The following is an 18764-nucleotide window of genomic DNA, read 5'->3' on the forward strand; positions in this document are numbered from 1 at the left end:
CTTTTTCCAGATTCACTTGTTAATATTTTATGCCATTTGTTTATTATGTGCTCTCTTGCATATGTCCATATATATGCCTATACATATATTTATATCCATATTTATGATCTGTCTTGCACATGCCAAGCATTTAAGAGAAAGTTGCATACATCATGACATTTTTCCCTTAAATATATGCTGAGAATTTTAAAAATACATTTTTTAATTAAGCTACTGAGCATATAATTTTTATTACAATTATATTTTTGAGATTATTTGTATTGTCCAAATTATCCATGCTCTTGCTGGTTGAGTTTGCACATAACCTTTAGTAAGACCTCGCCCCTGCCTTCTCCAGCCCCATTTAGCTGCAAGCACAGTTCTCAACACTGCAGGCTCAGGAAGTCCTGACTGAGGTGAGCAAGTGGGGCCTGCGCTTATTGTCTTATTGTGGCCACAGCGGGTGCAATGTTCAAGTGTCATTGGGGCTAGAGCATTGAGCTGTGTTCCTGGCAAGCAGTCGCCTTTCCTCAACTCAGCTGTAAATCAGTTACCTACCTCACCATCTTGACCAAGCTTAGGCTTATGACCACAGTCCGAAATGATTGATATCATTTGGGTTGCAGTTATTTGTACATTTAGAAATCAGTAAATATTGTTGATAGGAAATAATGCATTCAGGCTCTAATCTTGTAATTTTTTCCAAGACAGACACTCCAATTTGTAGTAACAGTATGTCTTTCTTGTGGGCTTATCTTGTGACTCTAAGTTATTAATACTTAAGATGTTCTTACTAGGTAACATACATTACCCTAATTTTGGAGAGTAAAATAGTGGTGCAGAGAAGTGAAAGAATAGACCATTCTGTACTCAGTGTACTTGTGACAATTGGAAAAATGTTAAAGCCTTTCTGTCTTACAGACTGACTCACTGAAGGACAGAATCTTTTATCTGAGTTATTTGCAAAATGACTATTATATCTAATATCACTACCAGTTTCCCTATGGTTATCCTGAAAGTGTTTGTATGTGTGGGAGTGTGTTTTATGGTAAAAACCATTATCAAAAATGAGGCTGCCTGACCAGGTAGTGGCGCAGTGGATAGAGTGTCGAACTGGGACGCAGATGACCCAGGTTCCAAACCTCGAGGACTCCGGCTTGAGCGCGTGTTCATCCAGCTTGAGCATGGGCTCAACAGTTTGAGCGCGGGGTTGCTGGCTTTAGCATGGGATCATAAACATGACCCCATGATTGCTAGCTTGAGCCCTAAGATCGCTGGCTTGAAGCCCAAGGTTGCTGGCTTGAGCCCAAGGTCGCTGGCTTGAGCAAGGGGTCACTTGCTCTGCTGTTGTCCTCCCGTCAAGGCACATATGAGAAAGCAATCAATGAACAACTAAGGAGCTGCAATAAAGAATAGATGCTTCTTATCTCTTTCCCTTCCTGTCTCTTTGTCCCTATCTATCCCTAACTCTGACTTTCTTTCTGTCTCTGTCAAAAAAGAAAGAAAGAAAAAAAAAAGGGATTAACAGTCATCGAGCATGTATATTGCCAGTGTCACTTTTTCTGTGATGGCCAATTTTATTGCTTGATCATGATACTTTATAAGAGTCTACATTTGACTTCAGAATTGTTTTCTACATATTGACATACTACCAGTCAATCACAGGCCCACAAAACAAAGTTATTTTTGAGTCTTGACTTACTATTTATTAAATTCATTTGCACTAAAGGATTATGAATTACTTAAAAGTTAAAGATCTATCCAATTTGTGGTCCTATAACAGGCCCCAGTTATATGGGACTCAGTTTATGCTCTCAGTGGGTTTACTTTCTTATGGGTTAAATAGACCTGCACACAATTGTAACACAGACTTAGCTATATTATTGGCCTGAAGGGGATAGAGAAGAATGCAAGACTAATGTTAGCTGGAAAGGTTTGTAGATGTAGAGATTTTGGCCCTTGAGGGTGGGCCTTTAAGGGGTCTTTTACAAATTTAGCAAAAGCATAAAAGGAAGAAAATATAGGATGGATTTTGGGGAATGACAAATAATGCATTTTGGCTTGAATACATAGTACTGCAAAGGCAGAGTACAGAACCAAGTAGAGAAGTGTGATCTTTGTACAATGGATTTGAGGTTTTATTTTGTTGTTCCTGGGAGGCATGATTTTTTTTTTCTTTTTGACAGAAACAGAGAGAGTCAGAGAGAGAGACAGATAGGGACAGACAGGAAGGGAGAGAGGTGAGAAGAATCAGTTCTTCATTGCAGCACCTTAGTTTCTCATTGATTGATTTCTCATATGTGCCTTGACTGGGGGGCTACAGCAGACTGAGTGACCCCTTGCTCAAGCCAACGACCTTGGGCTTCAAGCTGGTGAGCTTTGCTCAAACCAGATGGCCTGAGCTCAAGCCGGCGACCTCCGGGTTTCAAACCTGGGTACTCTGTATCCCAGTCTGACGCTCTGTCCACCACGTCACCTCCTGGTCAGGTGTGAACTTGATTTTTGAAACCTTTCTGAGTTAGTTTCTGTAAGAGTAATTTTTTAAAAGTATAACACATTTAAAATATTAGATCAGTTTACTTATTTTCTGAGAATTTTGGTAATATTTAATTTGTGTAAGTGCATATATATCTTGATAAGCCAATCAGGACAGAATTGCTTTAAGAGTTTATATAATACAATTTATTATTACCCTCTAAAGGTAGGAAAGCGTTATGTATTCATAAAGAAAGGTCAAGACCTTTCTGAATTATAGACACATAGCCATACAAATATTGACATTTCGGTTCTAGAGTTTTAGCCTTGGCTGTATAATTAGTGCAGAAATATAATACCAGATCTGTCCAGATACAAAAAGCTATTCTCCTTTCTGTCAGAATGAAATTCTAAATTGATTTGAGTTCAACATAGGTAAACAAAAGAGATAAATGAACAAGTGAGTAATGAATCAGATTATCCTTTTTCTTTCATCCAACACAGAATAGGTCAGTGTAAACCATTAGTTTATAGAGATTACTAAATGGCAGTCCATAAAACAAATTCACAATCCTTATTATCACCAATGGGGAATAACTTACCATAAAATAAATAAGAACTAAAACAAAACTAAATTAGAAGAGAGACAAGTTAAAATAGAAAGAGGTAGCCTAGTTCTGTTGCTGTTCCTGATTCACTTCTGGAAGACAAAGACATGTCTAGGCTTAAGCTATGAGGTCTGCCACTCTGGCAAAGAAATGACCCAGCTCTGTCAGGTGTCTTGGTGGAGTTTCCGTGCTATAAAAGGATACATTTTAGAAGAGAATAAAATTATGACTTCTATTCAGATATCAAATGAACATATGATAAAGATTTTTTTAAAAATCTTATTATTAATGTAAGGTAGTCAGAGAGATCTTATAACTGGTTCAAAGGAGATCGCAAAGAACAGGTATATTTATAGATCAGGAATATTGAAGTGAATTTGCAAGTGCATGCAAAGCTGGCTTCTTTCACAGTGATGGAAGGAAGGCAACTGTTCAGGACAACTTTCTTGCATGTCCGCAGACAAGAACTGTAGGCATTACCATTAGTTTTCTACATGTTATCCTCTCTTTACAGAATTGTAAAATAGCCAATGATAATTCCTATAGGATTAAATTATCCCCTAGGCTCCAGCAATTCATTATAAGGATATCCAGTAATTTCTTTTGCTTATTCCAAAGTTTTAAAATTTTCTTTATAAAGTGATCTTTTCTCTGCCTATATTCTTGGAGAGTTCTTTTTTTTTCCTATTTTATTTATTTTTTAAATTAATTTTAATGGGATGACAATGATAAATCAGGGTACATATGTTCAGAGAAAACATCTCGAGGTTATTTTGACATTTCATTATGCTGCATTCCCATCACCCAAAGTCTGTCACCTTCTAACTGGTTTTCTTTATGCCCCACCCACCCCCAACCCCCTCCCTCTCCTCTCCCCCAGCCCGTAACCCCCACACTCTTGTCCATGTCTCTGACTCTCATTTTTATGTCCCACCTAAGTATGGAATCATATAGTTCTTAGTTTTTTCTGATTTACTTATTTTGCTCAGTATAATGTTATCAAGGCCCATCGATGTTATAAATGATCCAGTGTCATCATTTCTTTTTTTTTTTAATGAATAAATTTTTATTTTAATGGGGTGACATCAATAGATCAGGGTAAATATATTCAAAGAAAACATTCCCAGGTTATCTTGTCATTTAGTTCTGTTGCATACCCATCACCCAAAGAGAGATCGTCCTCCGTCACCCTCTATCCAGTTTTCTTTGTACCCCTCCCCCTCCCCAATGTCATCATTTCTTATGGCTGAGTAGTATTCCATAGTATATATGTACCAAAGCTTTTTAATCCACTCGTCCTCTGAGGGACACTTGGGCTGTTTCCAGATCTTCGCTATTGTGAACAATGCTGCCATAAACATGGGGGTACATTTCTTCTTTTCATACAGTGCTATGGTGTTCTTGAGGTATATTCCTAAAAGTGGTATAGCTGGGTCAAAAGGCAGTTTGATTTTTAATTTCTTGAGGAATCTCCATACTGTTTTCCACAGTGGCTGCACCAGTCTGCATTCCCACCAGCAGTGCAGGAAGGTTCCCTTTTCTCCACATCCTTGCCAGCACTTATTCTGTTGTTTTGTTGATGAGCGCTATTCTGACAGATGTGAGGTGATATCTCATTGTGGTTTTAATTTGCATTTCTCTAATGATTAGTGATGTTGAGCATTTTTTCATATGCCTATTGGCCATCTGTATGTCCTCTTTGGAGAAGTGTCTATTCATTTCTTTCGCTCATTTTTGGATTGGATTGTTTATCTTCCTGGTATTGAGTTTTACAAATTCTTTATAAATTTTGGTTATTAACCCCTTATCAGACGTATTGTCAAATATATTCTCCCATTGTGTAGTTTGTCTTTTTATTCTGTTCTTATTGTCTTTAGCTGTGCAGAAGCTTTTTAGTTTGATATAGTCCCATTTGTTTATCCTGTCTTTTATTTTACTTCCCCGTGGAGATAAATCGGCAAATATATTGCTGCGAGAGATGTCAGAGAGCTTACTGCCTATGTTTTCTTCTAAGATGCTTATAGTTTTAAGGCTTACATTTAAGTCTTTTATCCATTTTGAGTTTATTTTTGTGAATAATGTAAGTTGGTGGTCTAGTTTCATTTTTTTTGCAGGTAGCTGTCCAATTTTCCCAACACCATTTATTAAAGAGGCTGTCTTTACTCCATTGTATGCTCTTACCTCCTTTGTCAAATATCAGTTGTCCATAGAGCTGTGGGTTTATTTCTGGGTTCTCTGTTCTGTTCCATTGATCTATATATATGCCTGTTCTTATGCCAGTACTAAGCTGTTTTGAGTATAATGGCCTTGTAGTATAACTTGATATCCGGAAGTGTGATACTTCCCACTTTATTCTTCCTTTTCAAGATTGCTGAGGCTATTCATTATCTCTTTTGGTTCCATATAAAGTTTTGGTATATGTGCGCTATATCTTTGAAGTAAGTCATTGGTAATTGGTATTGCATTGAATTTATAAATTGCCTTGGGTAATATAGACATTTTAATGATGTTTATTTTTCCTAACCGTGAGCACGGTATATGCTTCCACTTGTTTGTATCTTCCCTGATTTCTTTTATCAATGTTTTATAATTTTCCGAGTACAAGTCTTTAATCTCCCTGGTTAAATTTATTCCTAGGTACTTTATTTTTTTGGTTGCAGTGGTAAAGGGGATTGCTTCCTTAATTTCTCTTTCTGACAGTTCATTGTTAGTGTATGAAATTGCCTCTTATTTCTGAGTATTAATTTTATATCCTACCACCTTGCTGAATTCATTTATCAGGTCTAGTAGTTTTTTTCACTGAGACTTGAGGGTTTTCTATATACAATATCATATCATCTGCAAATAATGATAGCTTTACTTATTCTTTTCCAATTTGGATGCCTTTTATTTCTTTTTCTTGTCTAATTGCTGTGGCTAGGACTTCCAGAACTATGTTGAATAAGAGTGATGAAAGGGAGCACCCCTGCCTTGTTCCTGATCTTAAGGGGATTGCTTTTAATTTTTGCCCATTGAGTATGATGTTGGCTGTGGGTTTGTCATAGATGGCCTTTATCATGTTGAGGTATGTTCCCTGTATTCTCACTTTGCTGAGAGTTTTGATCATGAATGGGTGCTGGATTTTATCAAATGCTTTTTCTGCATCTATTGAAATGATCATGTGGTTTTTCTCCTTCCTTTTGTTTATGTGATGAATCAGATTGATTGATTTGCAAATATTGTACCAGCCTTGCCTTCCAAGAATAAATCCCACTTGATCATGGTGTATAATTTTTTTCATATATTGCTGGATCTGGTTTGCTAATATTTTGTTGAGGATTTTAGCATGTAAATTCATCAGGGATATTGGCCTATAATTTTCTTTCTTTGTGTTGTCCTTGCCTGGTTTTGGAATCAGAATTATACTCACCTCATGAAAGGAGCTTGGAAGTCTTCCTTCCTCTTGAATTTTTCGAAATATCAATAGCTTGAGAAGGATTAGAGTTAGTTCTTCTTTGAATATTTGGTAGAATTCATTTGTGAAGCCATCAGGCCCAGGACTTTTCCTTTTTGGGAGTTTTTTGATAACTGTTTCAATCTCATTTGTTGTAATCGGTCTGTTTAGGTTTTCTGATTCTTCCAGATTAATTTTTGGAAGATTATATGTTTCAAGGAATTTGTCCATTTCATCTAGGTTGTCTAGTTTTTTTGGCATACAGTTTGTCATAGTATTTTTTTACAATATTTTGTATTTTTGTTGTGTCAGTTATTTCTCCACTCTTATTTCTAATTTTTTTTATTTGAGTCCTCTCTCTTTTTTTCTTGGTGAGTCTGGTTAAAGGTTCATCGATCTTGTTTACCTTTTTAAAGTACCAGCTCCTGGTTTCATTGATCCTCTTTATTGTTTCTTTAGCCTCTATGTCATTTATTTCTGATCTTTATTATTTCCTTCCTTCTACTAGCTCTGGGCTTTACTTGCCGTTCTTTTTCTAGTTCTTTCAGATGCAAGGTCAAGTTTTTTATTTGAGCTTTTTCTAGCTTCTAGAGGTATGCCAGTAATGCTATGAACTTTACTCTTAGGACTGCTTTTGCTGTGTCCCATAAATTTTTAGTTGATGTATACTCGTTATCATTCGTTTCTAGGAATTTTTTAATTTCTTCTTTGATCTCATTGTTAACCCATTCGTTATTTAATAACATGCTATTTAGTTTCCAAGTGTTTAAGTATTTTTCAGTTTTTCTGTTGTGGTTGATTTCTAGTTTCATGCCATTGTGATCAGAGAAAGTGCTTGATATAATTTCAGTTTTCTTAAATTTGTTGAGACCGCTTTTGTGCCCTAACATGTGGTCTATCCTAGAGAATGTACCATGAGCACTTGTAAAGAATGTATATTTTGCTGCTTTAGGGTGAAAGGTTCTAAAGATATCTATTAAATCGAGTTGATCTAGTATGTCCTTTAAGTCTGCTGTTTCTTTGTTAATTTTCTTTCTTGAGGATCTGTCTAGTGATGTTTATGGGGTATTGAAATCTCCTACTATTATAGTATTGCTGTTGATCTCGCCCTTTAAATCCATCAACGTCTGCTTTATATATTTAGGTGCTCCTATATTAGGTGCATACATAATTATAACGGTTATATCTTCTTGTTGGATTGATCTCTTTATCATTATATAGTGACCTTCTTTATCTCTTACTATAGTCTTTGTTTTAAAGTCCATTTTGTCTGATATAAGTATTGCTACCCCAGCTTTTTTTCATTTCCATTTGCATGAAATATTTTTTTATCCTTTTATATTCAGTCTATGTGCATCTTTTGTTTTAAGGTGTGTCTCTTGTAGACAGCATATGTATGGGTCCTGTTTTCTTATCCACGCAACTACCCTATGTCTTTTGATTGGATCATTTAATCTGTTTACATTTAAGGTTATTGATATGCCGCGACCAGAGCCACTCTAGCGCCTGGGGCAGAGGCCAAGGAGCCATCCCCAGCGCCCGGGCCATCTTTGCTCCAATGGAGCCTTGGCTGCGGGAGGGGAAGAGAGAGACAGAGAGGAAGGAGGGAGGGGTGGAGAAGCAAATGGGCGCTTCTCCTCTGTGCCCTGGCCGGGAATCGAACCCGGGTCCCCCGCACGCCAGGCCGACGCTCTACCGCTGAGCCAACCGGCCAGGGCCCCCTTAGCATTTCTTGCAGCCTTGGTTTGGTTGTAGTGAATTCCTTGAGGTTTTTTTTATTGTCTGGAAAGCTTTTTATTTTTCCTTCAATTTTAAATGATAGCCTTGCTGGATAAAGTAGTCTTGGTTGTAGGCTCTTGTTCTGCATTACTTTGAATATTTCTTGCCATTCCTTTCTGGCCTCAAGTGTTTCTGTTGAGAAGTTGGAAGTCTTCCTTATGGGGGCTCCTTTGTAGGTGATAGTCTTTTTTTCTCTAGCAGCTTTTAATATTTTCTCTTTATCACTTAGCTGGTATTTTAATTATGATGTGACTTTGTGTAGATTTCTTTGGGTTTTTCTTTAATGGAGTTCTCTGTGCTTCTTGAACTCGTGAGATGTTTTCCTGCCTTAATTGAAGGAAGTTTTCAGCTATGATATGTTTGAACAAAGTCTCTATCCCTTGTTCTTTCTCTTCTTCTTCAGGAACCCCTATGATGCGGATTTTATTTCTCTTCATGTTGTCACAGATCTCAGAGTTTCCTCAGACTTTTTGAGTCTCTTTTTTTTTCTGCTCTGCTTCCGGGCCTTTATTTATCTTGTCCTCTAACTCGCTGATTCGATTCTCAGCTTCATACATCCTACTTTTAATTTCTTTCATTGTGTTCTTCATTTCTGATATTGTATTTGTCACTTCTGATTGATTCTTTTTTATTATTTCAGTGTCCTTTTTTATCATTGCTATGTCTTTATTTAGGTGTTCGTAATGACCATCTATTGTTGTTCTAATATCTTTTAGCATCCTAACAATCGTTATTTTAAACTCTGCATCTGGTAATTTGGTTATATCTGACTCATTCAGGTCCTTTTCTGGGGATTTCTCTTGATTCGTTTGTGTTGCATTTCTCTGCTTTCTCATTTTGTCTGTGTAAAAGAAGATTTTGGCCACTGGAGTCCACTAGGTGTGGCCTCTGTGTTCCCTAGATGTGGTCTGTCTGCAGGCCTGCCACCTCCTCTGCTATTGCTGCCTAGGGCCGTGGGGTATGGGCGTTGCTGGTGCCTGCCCACTGGGGCTGTTGCTGTGCGTTCCGCCTCTCCTTCACGTTAGTGGCTGTGATCATGTGTTTGGGTGTACAAGACTCAGTGGTCTTGGCCTTCGCCCTGCCCTCATGGGTGGCGTTATGCTCGGCCCTGAGGGCAAGGGTGAGCACCTTTGCTAGGCTGCAGGTCTCCACCTTATTCTGGGCTTTTACCCCACCCTTGCAGGAGGAGCCCGCTGGTGGGACAGCTGCAAGCCTAGGCTCCACAAGCCCGGCGGGACTGCGTGCCCACGCTCAGTAGTGGGACTCCGCCTGTTCTGGGCTTTTGGCTCCACTCCCGTGGGAGGAGCCAGCTCCCGAGTCAGGCCACAAGCCTTGGTTCCGAGATTGGGGCAGGGCTGTGCTCCTGCACCCTTGCTCAAGGGTGGGTCTCCACCCCTTCCAGGGCTCCTGCCCTTCCCCTGCAGGCTGGATTGCAGGCTGTCCGCAGCTGGGCTTGACCACTTTTGCACGTCCCCTACTCCCTAGCCGGGCAAGACTGAGCTCGCACCTGGGCCCAGTGGTGGCCAGCCAGCTTCCGCCCTTGCCGACAGAACCGCGTTTCCGCGTCCCGCCGCCCCCCTCTCTCCGGAGAACCCTCAGCCATGTGGTGTCCGGGCGCTGCAGCTCAGACCCTAAGACTCACTACTATAGTCCCGAAAGCTCCCTCCTTCTAAGCGACACTGCTCTGAGTGCCGCGGGTGAGCTTGTTTGGCTGGTGTCCTGCTGTTTCCAGGGGAAATATTCACTTCAGATTTGGGGAGTGACTCGTCCCAGGGGTTAGGGTGGCTGTATCCCAAAATGTTTCTCCCTATGCCTCCTAGATTACACTTTCTTCCTGCTACTCCGGTACTTTCCTCCTCCCCGACCCCTTGAGCCCTGGGTAAGTGGTTGTGAGAGAGGTTTTCTGAGCGGTCCCTTTAAGAAGAATCCTGGGTCTGAGAAATCAGTCTCTTTCTCTCAAAAAATACTCCTGTCTTGTTTCCAGCTAAATACTGTCCATACGCCTCTTCTAGGCTCTGGGGCTGCAGGCTGGGGCTTTGTTACTGGTACTCAAGACCCTCCCCTCTCTGCTAAACTCACTTCCCACCACACGAGTCTCTCCCGGCTGCCATTAGCTCTGGGGAGCTGGGCAGCCCTCTCCGCGTTTTTGCTTTTCCTACCAGTCTCAGTGTGGCTTCTTCAGTGTTCCTTGGTTGAACAGTCCTCTTAGTTTAGTCCAAAGTTGGTTTTTCCGGATGATGGTTCTTAAAATTAGTTTGTAATCCACTTTGGTTCTGAGAGGTGGAAGTTGGTTTGTCCGCCTACTCCATTGCCATCTTGTCTCCTCCAAAGATCTAGTTGATTCTGGTATGTGCCCTGACTGAGGTTCGAACCTCACCCACATTCTTGGCATATTGGGAGAACACTTCAACCAACTAAGTGACCTGGCCAGGTCAAAACTTGCAGTTTTTATTAACTCACTGCTTTTTCTCATTATTGCTTCCAGGCTGTGTAATCAGCCTAGGAGCCAAGCCATACTGTACAGAATCTTTCTGGCCACTACTTTGTAAAGTTTAGAGGTTCTTAGTTTAAATATTCTGTTGTTTGACTGCAGCTGGTGGTTTTTTGACTAAAAAAAGCATACGCTTACATGCATGCACACACACACACATGTATGTATATATATGTTTTCCTTTTATTAGTTATTAGGGACAAGAAGTTTTGTAATTCTGCTTCATCCTACCATCTTTACTTGAAAGTCTGTATTATTTCCTAAATATTACTTTTGACAAAATTAACAATACATATGTACTTTTGTAACTAATTCTTAAGGTCAGGGATGACTTGGAACCAATTTTTGTAATTAAAAACGTAAAACTAAAGACAGTATTATAAGATATATATGTTTGAAAATATCAGTGACCCTAAATCCTGTATTTTTCTTTTATTTGCATTTTGCTTTTGTGTATACTTTTATATAATCTCAATGAACATACAATTAGTGAACATATTTTTCTATTAATGTTAGGGTAAACATTTTAATATTTCTATCTCATCTTTTTAATCTTATCCTGTGACATGTCATAATGTATTAAACAGTTACTCAAATAGAGGACCTTGTTTCTAGTTTTATGTTCATGTGTTTATGTTGAATCTTTTTGTATTTGTTGTTTTGTATTACCTTCAGAATAATTTGGAGAGGTTGAATTAATGGACTAATTAACCTTAGTACATCATTATGCTTCTTACCCTGTCACTAACTATAGTGTGTGTTTATATTATTGGATAAAAATTCTTTTGAAATTGTTGCCTAAAATGACAGCTGATATCTCAGCCCTTAATGCTGTTAGACTTTTTGGTACTATTGTATTGTATTCTTTACCAACATCTTTCCCATGATTGAATAGTAAAAGTTTAAAAAATGCATTCTAGTTTTTATGAGATCATATCTGCTTATTAAAAAAAACAAAATCACATGTTCATATTTTTAAATGATATAATTTACCGAAAGTGAAAAAAATAATTTGGATTAAACGAAAAATATATGCTATAGAAGTGGCTTTTTTGTTGTTGTTGTTGGTCTTTGGGTCTAATTATTTCTGAATTTTGCTATCTTCATGCATAGCCCAGGTTTATAAAAATGTTCTTTATTTTATTTTAACCTGAAGTTATTAATGTAATCATTGCATTCAATACTTATTGTTCTATGTTCTATAAGCATCATGAGTAGCTTTGGGGATCTGTTACATTTATTATATAAGAATATTCATATTATGTAATAATCTATGTAATTATCCTTATTTAAGAATGTTTAATGTATTTTCTTTTGTCTCCTCAGATTCTATCAAATTTTAAAAACAAATGTACCTTATAGCTCATGGAAGAAAAAACACGAATCAAGACATTTTGGGGGTCCAAGTTGCCAAAGTATGGAACAAAATCTGTAAGAAGTACAGTGCAGCCAATGCCAGATGGAACGCCTGTTAATTTATTGGGAACCTCCAAGGGTAGCAGCGTCAAAAGTTACATCAAAAATAATGGCTCTGATGGTCCATTGTCCCACTCATTTAATTGGAGAATGCCAACTAAATACCAAGTTAGTGCACAAAGTGCTGAAGAGCCTAATGATTCTCCAGGCTCACATGATAAAGTAATGAACCCCGAAAAACATGCACCTGCTCCAGGAATGTTTGCTAAAAATGGGATAGAGGAAGGTTTGAAAAGTGTTTCTTTATTTACATCAAAGTTAGCAAAGCCATCCACTATGTTTGTATCAGCTGCAGAGGAGTTAAAACAGAAGTCTTTGTCTGGACCATCTAATCTGGGTAAATTCACCAAAGGCACGTTCTTGGGAAGGACTTCATATTCTTCAGCCAGTGCTACAAAATCGCAGTTAAACGGATTTTATGGAAATCGATCGGCTGGTAATATACAAAGGCCTAGAGCAAACTCCTGTGCTACCAAAAGCAATTCTGGAGAAAGTTTAGCACAATCCCTAGACAATATTAAATCTCTTTCTTGTGAAAAAATGGTAAGGTCACAGAGTTTTTCACATTCCATTCAGAATTCATTCCTTCCACCTTCATCTATAACTAGATCACATTCCTTCAATAGAGCCGCAGATCTTACTAAGCCTTATCAGAACCAACACCTACCCATTCGAGTGCCTCTGAGGTCAAGTATGCTAACAAGAAATTCCCAGCAGTCAGAAGTACTCAATGGGAATGAACATTTAGGGTATGGATTTAATAGGCCTTATGCTGCTGGTGGGAAGAAGCTGGCTTTACCAAACGGCCCAGGTGTAACTTCTGCTTTGGCCTATAGGATGGTTCATCCCACTCTACTGAAATCTAACCGAACTCCATTTTCTGGGACTATCACAGTTGATAGTAACAAAAATTCACCTGCTGGCACATGTGTAGAGGAAGATCCTGCACTTTTGGCTAAGGACAGAGCTACCGACAAGGACCAAGAACTAACTGAAAACGATAGTTATAAAACAGAAAATGGCCAGACCTTGAAGCATGATGCTAAAAGTAGATACCCGAGTGATGATGTGGATGATATCTCCTTGTCTTCTTTGTCATCTTCTGATAAGAATGATTTAAGTGAAGATTTTAGTGATGATTTTATAGATATAGAAGACTCCAATAGAACTAGAATAACTCCAGAGGAAATTTCTCTCAAAGAAGAAAAGCATGAAAATGTATCACCAAAGGATATAATTGAGTCCCCCAAGGAAAATGAAAAACCCTTCAGTAAAACTGATGAGTGGATAAATTTAAGTGTCTCTGGTAAATACTAATATCCTTAAGTTTGCTTTCTCCTAGATAATATAACTGAATTTACCTCTGGGTTATCTTCTGATTAATTCCATGATACTATTAATTTCTAAGAGGGATGGACCTAGATACAATAGGAGTGGGGCACCATTTTTCATCCTTTGACTTTTGTTCCTTGTTCTATTCTTAACTTGATCTACAACATCAATAAAAACATCCTTCTCTTACTACTTGCTTCAAAAAAATTTTCCTCCACTTTTCCCAACAAGTGGCACGCTGTTTTAAACCATCTCTTTTCTTGGAGTAGTAGATCAGAGCTATTTGTTGAGTAAAGCTGTCCTAAAGGCTAAATGAGCAGTTATGTCTAACCTAATAAATTTTCTCCTAGGATATTTTAATATTTTTATAGGAAGCCTTAGATTTCTTGTCACAGCAAGCTCTGTAGTTAATACTTTCAGAGGAGCTTTATTTTTTTAATTGAGGAAAGTGAGCATATGTTAAAGATTTACTCTAATTCTTGGTTATCTTAGCATGAAATGCTGGAGGAAATTTATCTGTATGCCCACATAGCCTGAAAAGAGAACAGGCTGAAGGAATTGTATACAGTACAGGCGTGTGGCTGGTCCAGTTACTAGGCCGTACCTGGAGATGTGTGAAACCCTTGGCTGTTTGGGAGTCTTCTTGTGAGGAGTGACTTTGTTCCTTAGAAGGAGGACACTGTGTGGTTAACTGATATACACAGAGGAAGGAGTTTCCTGGCCAATGCTTAAATGTAAATATCTCAGGAAATATTACAAGAATGTTAGTAATGTTGCAGAAGGGAAAGAGGGCTCAGTGAATTTTCTTTTTATCAATTGGGAAACATTTCGGTAGGTTATTTTCAAGATGTTAGCTCTGCATTTATTTATTGTTTAGAAGTTAAAAAATGCTACAGTTATTAATGCTTTTTACTAACTTTTGTTATATTATTATTTTATTATTTTATTTTGTAATACTTATAAAATTATAAACATTTTTGGAAGCTGAGAAATAATTATATTTTTGTGAGTTAATAACTTTTTCTCTCTCTTTTAAAAAAATCAAATGAAGACAGGAGTGAATGTACAAAACAGACTTCTGGGAATTACTTGATTTCTCCAGATACAGACTACAGAGCTGGGTCTTCATTTGAACTCTCTCCATCTGATAGCTCTGATGGAACATACATGTGGGATGAAGAGGGCTTGGAGCCCATTGGAAACGTCCATCCAGTTGGGAGCTATGAGTCCTCCGAAATGAATAGCATAGTATGTATGAATTTCTATGCCCTTTTGAAATGGTTTGTTTACCTCACTGTAGAGAGATGTGATATTGATTGGATTCTTTTTAAGTTAATAAATTAGCTTTCCTCATTTGAGAATGGATACTTATATGTTAAGGCCTACAAAGCATCTGATTTTTTTTTCTTTTTTTTTTAGAGCGAGAGAGAGAGAGAGAGAGAGAGAGACAGGTATGGGAGGGAGATGAGAAGCATCAGCTTGTAGTTGCTTCACTTTTTTTTTTTTAATTTTTAATTTTTTTTAATTTTTTACAGAGACAGAGAGTAAGTCAGAGAGAGGGATAGACAGGGACAGACAGACAGGAACGGAGAGAGATGAGAAGCATCAATCATTAGTTTTTCATTGCGCGTTGCAACACCTTAGTTGTTCATTGATTGCTTTCATATGTGCCTTGACCATGGGCGGGCCTTCAGCAGACCGAGTAGCCCCTTGCTGGAGCCAGCGACCTTGGGTTTAAGCTGGTGGGCTTTTGCTCAAACCAGATGAGCCCGTGCTCAAGCTGGTGAGCTCAGAGTCTTGAACCTGGATCCTCTACATCCCAGTCCGATGCTTTATCCACTGCGCCACTGCCTGGTCAGGCTACTACTTTTTTTTTTTTTTTAATTGATTGCTTCTCTCAAGCCAAGCCAGTGACCCCTTGCTCAAGCCAGTGACCTTGGGATCATGTGGATGATCCTGTGCTCAAGCCCATGACCCTGTGCTAAAGCCAGAAACCCCCATACTCAAGCTGACGAGCTCACCCCCTAGCTAGCAATGTCAGGGTTTCAAACTAGGGCCCTGAGTGTCCTGGGTTGACGCTCTATCCCCTGTGCCACCACCAGTCAGGTGTATGTGATCCTAATACACAATGAAACATATTTGTATCATGTGATGTGAGTTAAATATATTCTCATACACCCATTTGTAACATATACACCTGGACATGGAGACAGCTATGTTCAGATTAAACTAGGCTAATGGTTCTTATAATGGGGAAAAGGGCAGTGTCAAAAGACATTTTTGGTTGTCACGTTGAGGGGTGCTACTGGCCAATAACCAAGAATGCTGGTTAATGTCCTGTAATGCACAGGACAGCACCCACAGCAAAGAAGTAAGTAGGCTGCACTAGGCTCAGGTTATACGCCAACTTTCAGGGGCTCAACACAATGAAAGATTATTTTTTACTCTTGCAAAGTGTATTGTAGTTATGAACAACTCTCTAGGGCAGTTGTCTTAAGTGTTCTAAGCTGTTTTGACTTTGGGGCTTTACCATCTCCTGAGGTCCGGTCTTGTCACTGGTAGAGGAAGAGTGCCTGAGAGTCTCAAATGTGCAATTACTTGCTTTGGCCTGCAGGTGGCACATGGAACTTTCACGCACAATGCATTGACCCAAACTAATGTTATATACTAAGCAGTTTTCCAGTGTGCCTGGAATGCAAGGAAACCAGATATGGATGAGTACTAGAAGATTGACCATACATTAATACACGCATATTTTACGAAGCATTGCAAGTAATGTATATGTTATGCCATATCAGTAAAGTGTAGTTGGTGTGTTTGAAGAGATGCATGCTTAGTACTATATATAAAATAGGACTCTATGATAGGTGTGTGGCACATTAGTTGGCTTTGTGGATATATTAAATTCCAAGTGTATTTCAGACAATGTAATTCTTTTATAGTCATAAAAACCTGTAACTTGGAAAAAAATAACCATTGTTACCAAAGATTTGTTAAGTTGCACAGAGAGAGAAGAGAGTTTTAATTTAGAGAATATCTTTATGCTATTAGATAAAGGAAGTTAAGAAAAGTGACATATTAGGGTCTTATGTGCTTTCCTCTTACCAGGACTTTTAAGTGGATGTGAGTGAGTAGAAGTGAATACTGTGTCCTGCAAATGGCAGCAACCAGACACTTAATTCCTGACGTTTCTCAGATCATACACACAAAATACTTAATGCCAGGGATATAGCAAGAGCTCAATAACTGTTAACTACTTATTATTTTAATATCTTCTAGTTGTTTAAATTTTTTTTACATTTATGGTTTTAATCCATCTGAAGTTGGTTTGAGGTATAATTATTTACCTGCATAAATATTCCTCCATAATACACTTGGGGAGAGGAATAGACTTAACATAGCAGGCCTGAGATGGCCCAGCCTTAGAAAAGCTGGCTCTTTTTGGTAACCAGTTCCTAGAGTCTACAGTGATGAAAAGTACACCTAAGAGATGAGAGTCGCTTACTGTGCCTAAAGTGTTTGTGCAAACAATGCAGTTTATGCTGAGCATGTGCTTTTCTTTTGGGATTCTCGGGTTTTGGTGTGTGCTGAGTAGAAGTGCTCATTTAAGGGGCCCTCAGTTAAAATCGCCAGGTTTCTTAGGAATGTCTGTTATAGACAACACTTGATGTGTTTGCCACGGCTTGCTGCTGGAGGAACTAAGCACCACTTACTGTATTTCCCCATGTATAAAACGCACCCTTTTTTGAAAAACTTGGGGTCTAAAAACTGGGTGTGTCTTATATAGTGGTTGTAGATTTTTTTACTTGCATTTCCTGCTTTTTTTGCATGGATGAATTGTATGAATTTTATGATGAATAAAACTTGAGTTCAATAACTTTATGTAATACATTTTCCCCCCCAAATTTCGGGCCCCAAAGTTAAGGTACGTCTTATACAAGGGGAAATATGGTATGTGATTCTGTGCGAGGAGGAGACTCTGGAAGCTTCCACCTGGTTTTCTTTCATTTCTCCCCATGCACCTTTTTCTTCGCTGATCTTGTTTGTGTCCTTTTGCTGGACCAAACCTTAACTGTGAACATGGCTATGCTGAGTCCTATGGTTCCAGTTTGTGCATCATATAACTGGGGGTGGTCTTGAGAACTCTGACACAGGTACTGATGCAAAGTTTTCCTTGTCCACTGCATGACAATATCCTTTTTTATTCATCTTTTATATTTTTATAATAATCCTTTCCAGTAGCTATGGACCAGTTACTAACTCCTATTTCAGATCTGGATGCATTTCAGAGTAAATTGATATTGATAGATTGGGAGTAACTTACTAATTATTATATTCTTAGACTAGTATTCTTGGTTTTTAGCCTCGTATCCATCTACTCAGGCTAACTGATTGTTTTTTAACTCAATAAACTTTTAATATCTTTGATATTTAACTTTTTTGAAGATGAAATACAGATTTTGTTCCTGATAAATATTATCAGATTCATATTGTACGTGCACAATTTTAGGCAAAAACATTTTTCTCTCATGTATGCATAGTGAGCTATATTCAGAATCCTCTTTGCTGCAATGTTGTAACCAATAACCCTTTGAGTAGTGAGTGTTTTTCATGCTCACTGACCCCTGGGAGTGAGTTTTTTTTTTCAAAAAGTGAAATTAGTTCCAGTTCCAGTTTTATTAACTTAAAATCATGTTTGTTTGATAACCAATTTATGGAAAGAAGAAGAATATACGTTTGCCTTTTTTTAATGTTGCCTTATACATTTTTAAAATAAATTGTACTCTGGATGGTCAGGAGGTACGAGGACGTACATGAACGTTTGTACTACTCAAAGGGATAAGGGGTGCTCATTGAAGAGGACTTAAACTACATGTCTTCAAGACTGATTTCCTAATACTAAAATATTTAGGAATTGATAATTTTAAGTCATTACATGGAGTTGTTTTATTTTTGGAAGGATTTTTATAGGAAGCCTGAAAAAGTATTCCTGAAAGTGTCTAGTTTTCTTTGTTTCATCAGCCTGGACTTATCTTCACATAGTAGGTGAGCTCAACCTCCTTATCATTTCAATAGAGCCTTTTTCACTTGTGATTCAAACTCTTTCTTGACTGTTCTTGACACACCAATAAAGTAGTTATGCCTTCATTTTTCATGATGCTAATATATTTTATTACACATTTCTTAAATC

The 18764-nt window shown here is 38.1% G+C and overlaps 1 protein-coding gene across 6 annotated transcripts in view; it reads left to right on the forward strand.

Annotated features, from left to right (window-relative positions):
- Positions 1–18764, forward strand: part of CCSER2 (coiled-coil serine rich protein 2) — a 164357-nt gene that overhangs the window by 18757 nt on the left and 126836 nt on the right. For 5 of the 6 annotated variants that reach the window (XM_066349889.1, XM_066349890.1, XM_066349892.1 and 2 more), the window contains exons 2-3: positions 12092–13547; positions 14625–14821. The exons of the other annotated variant lie outside the window; for it this stretch is intronic. In XM_066349889.1, the coding sequence (XP_066205986.1) occupies positions 12131–13547; positions 14625–14821 (1614 nt within the window). In that variant the 5' untranslated portion in view covers positions 12092–12130. The remainder of the gene's footprint in view (positions 1–12091; positions 13548–14624; positions 14822–18764) is intronic. 6 annotated transcript variants of the gene reach the window in all.

Source organism: Saccopteryx leptura, chromosome 9 (assembly GCF_036850995.1).
Source record: "Saccopteryx leptura isolate mSacLep1 chromosome 9, mSacLep1_pri_phased_curated, whole genome shotgun sequence".
Lineage (NCBI taxonomy): Eukaryota > Metazoa > Chordata > Mammalia > Chiroptera > Emballonuridae > Saccopteryx > Saccopteryx leptura.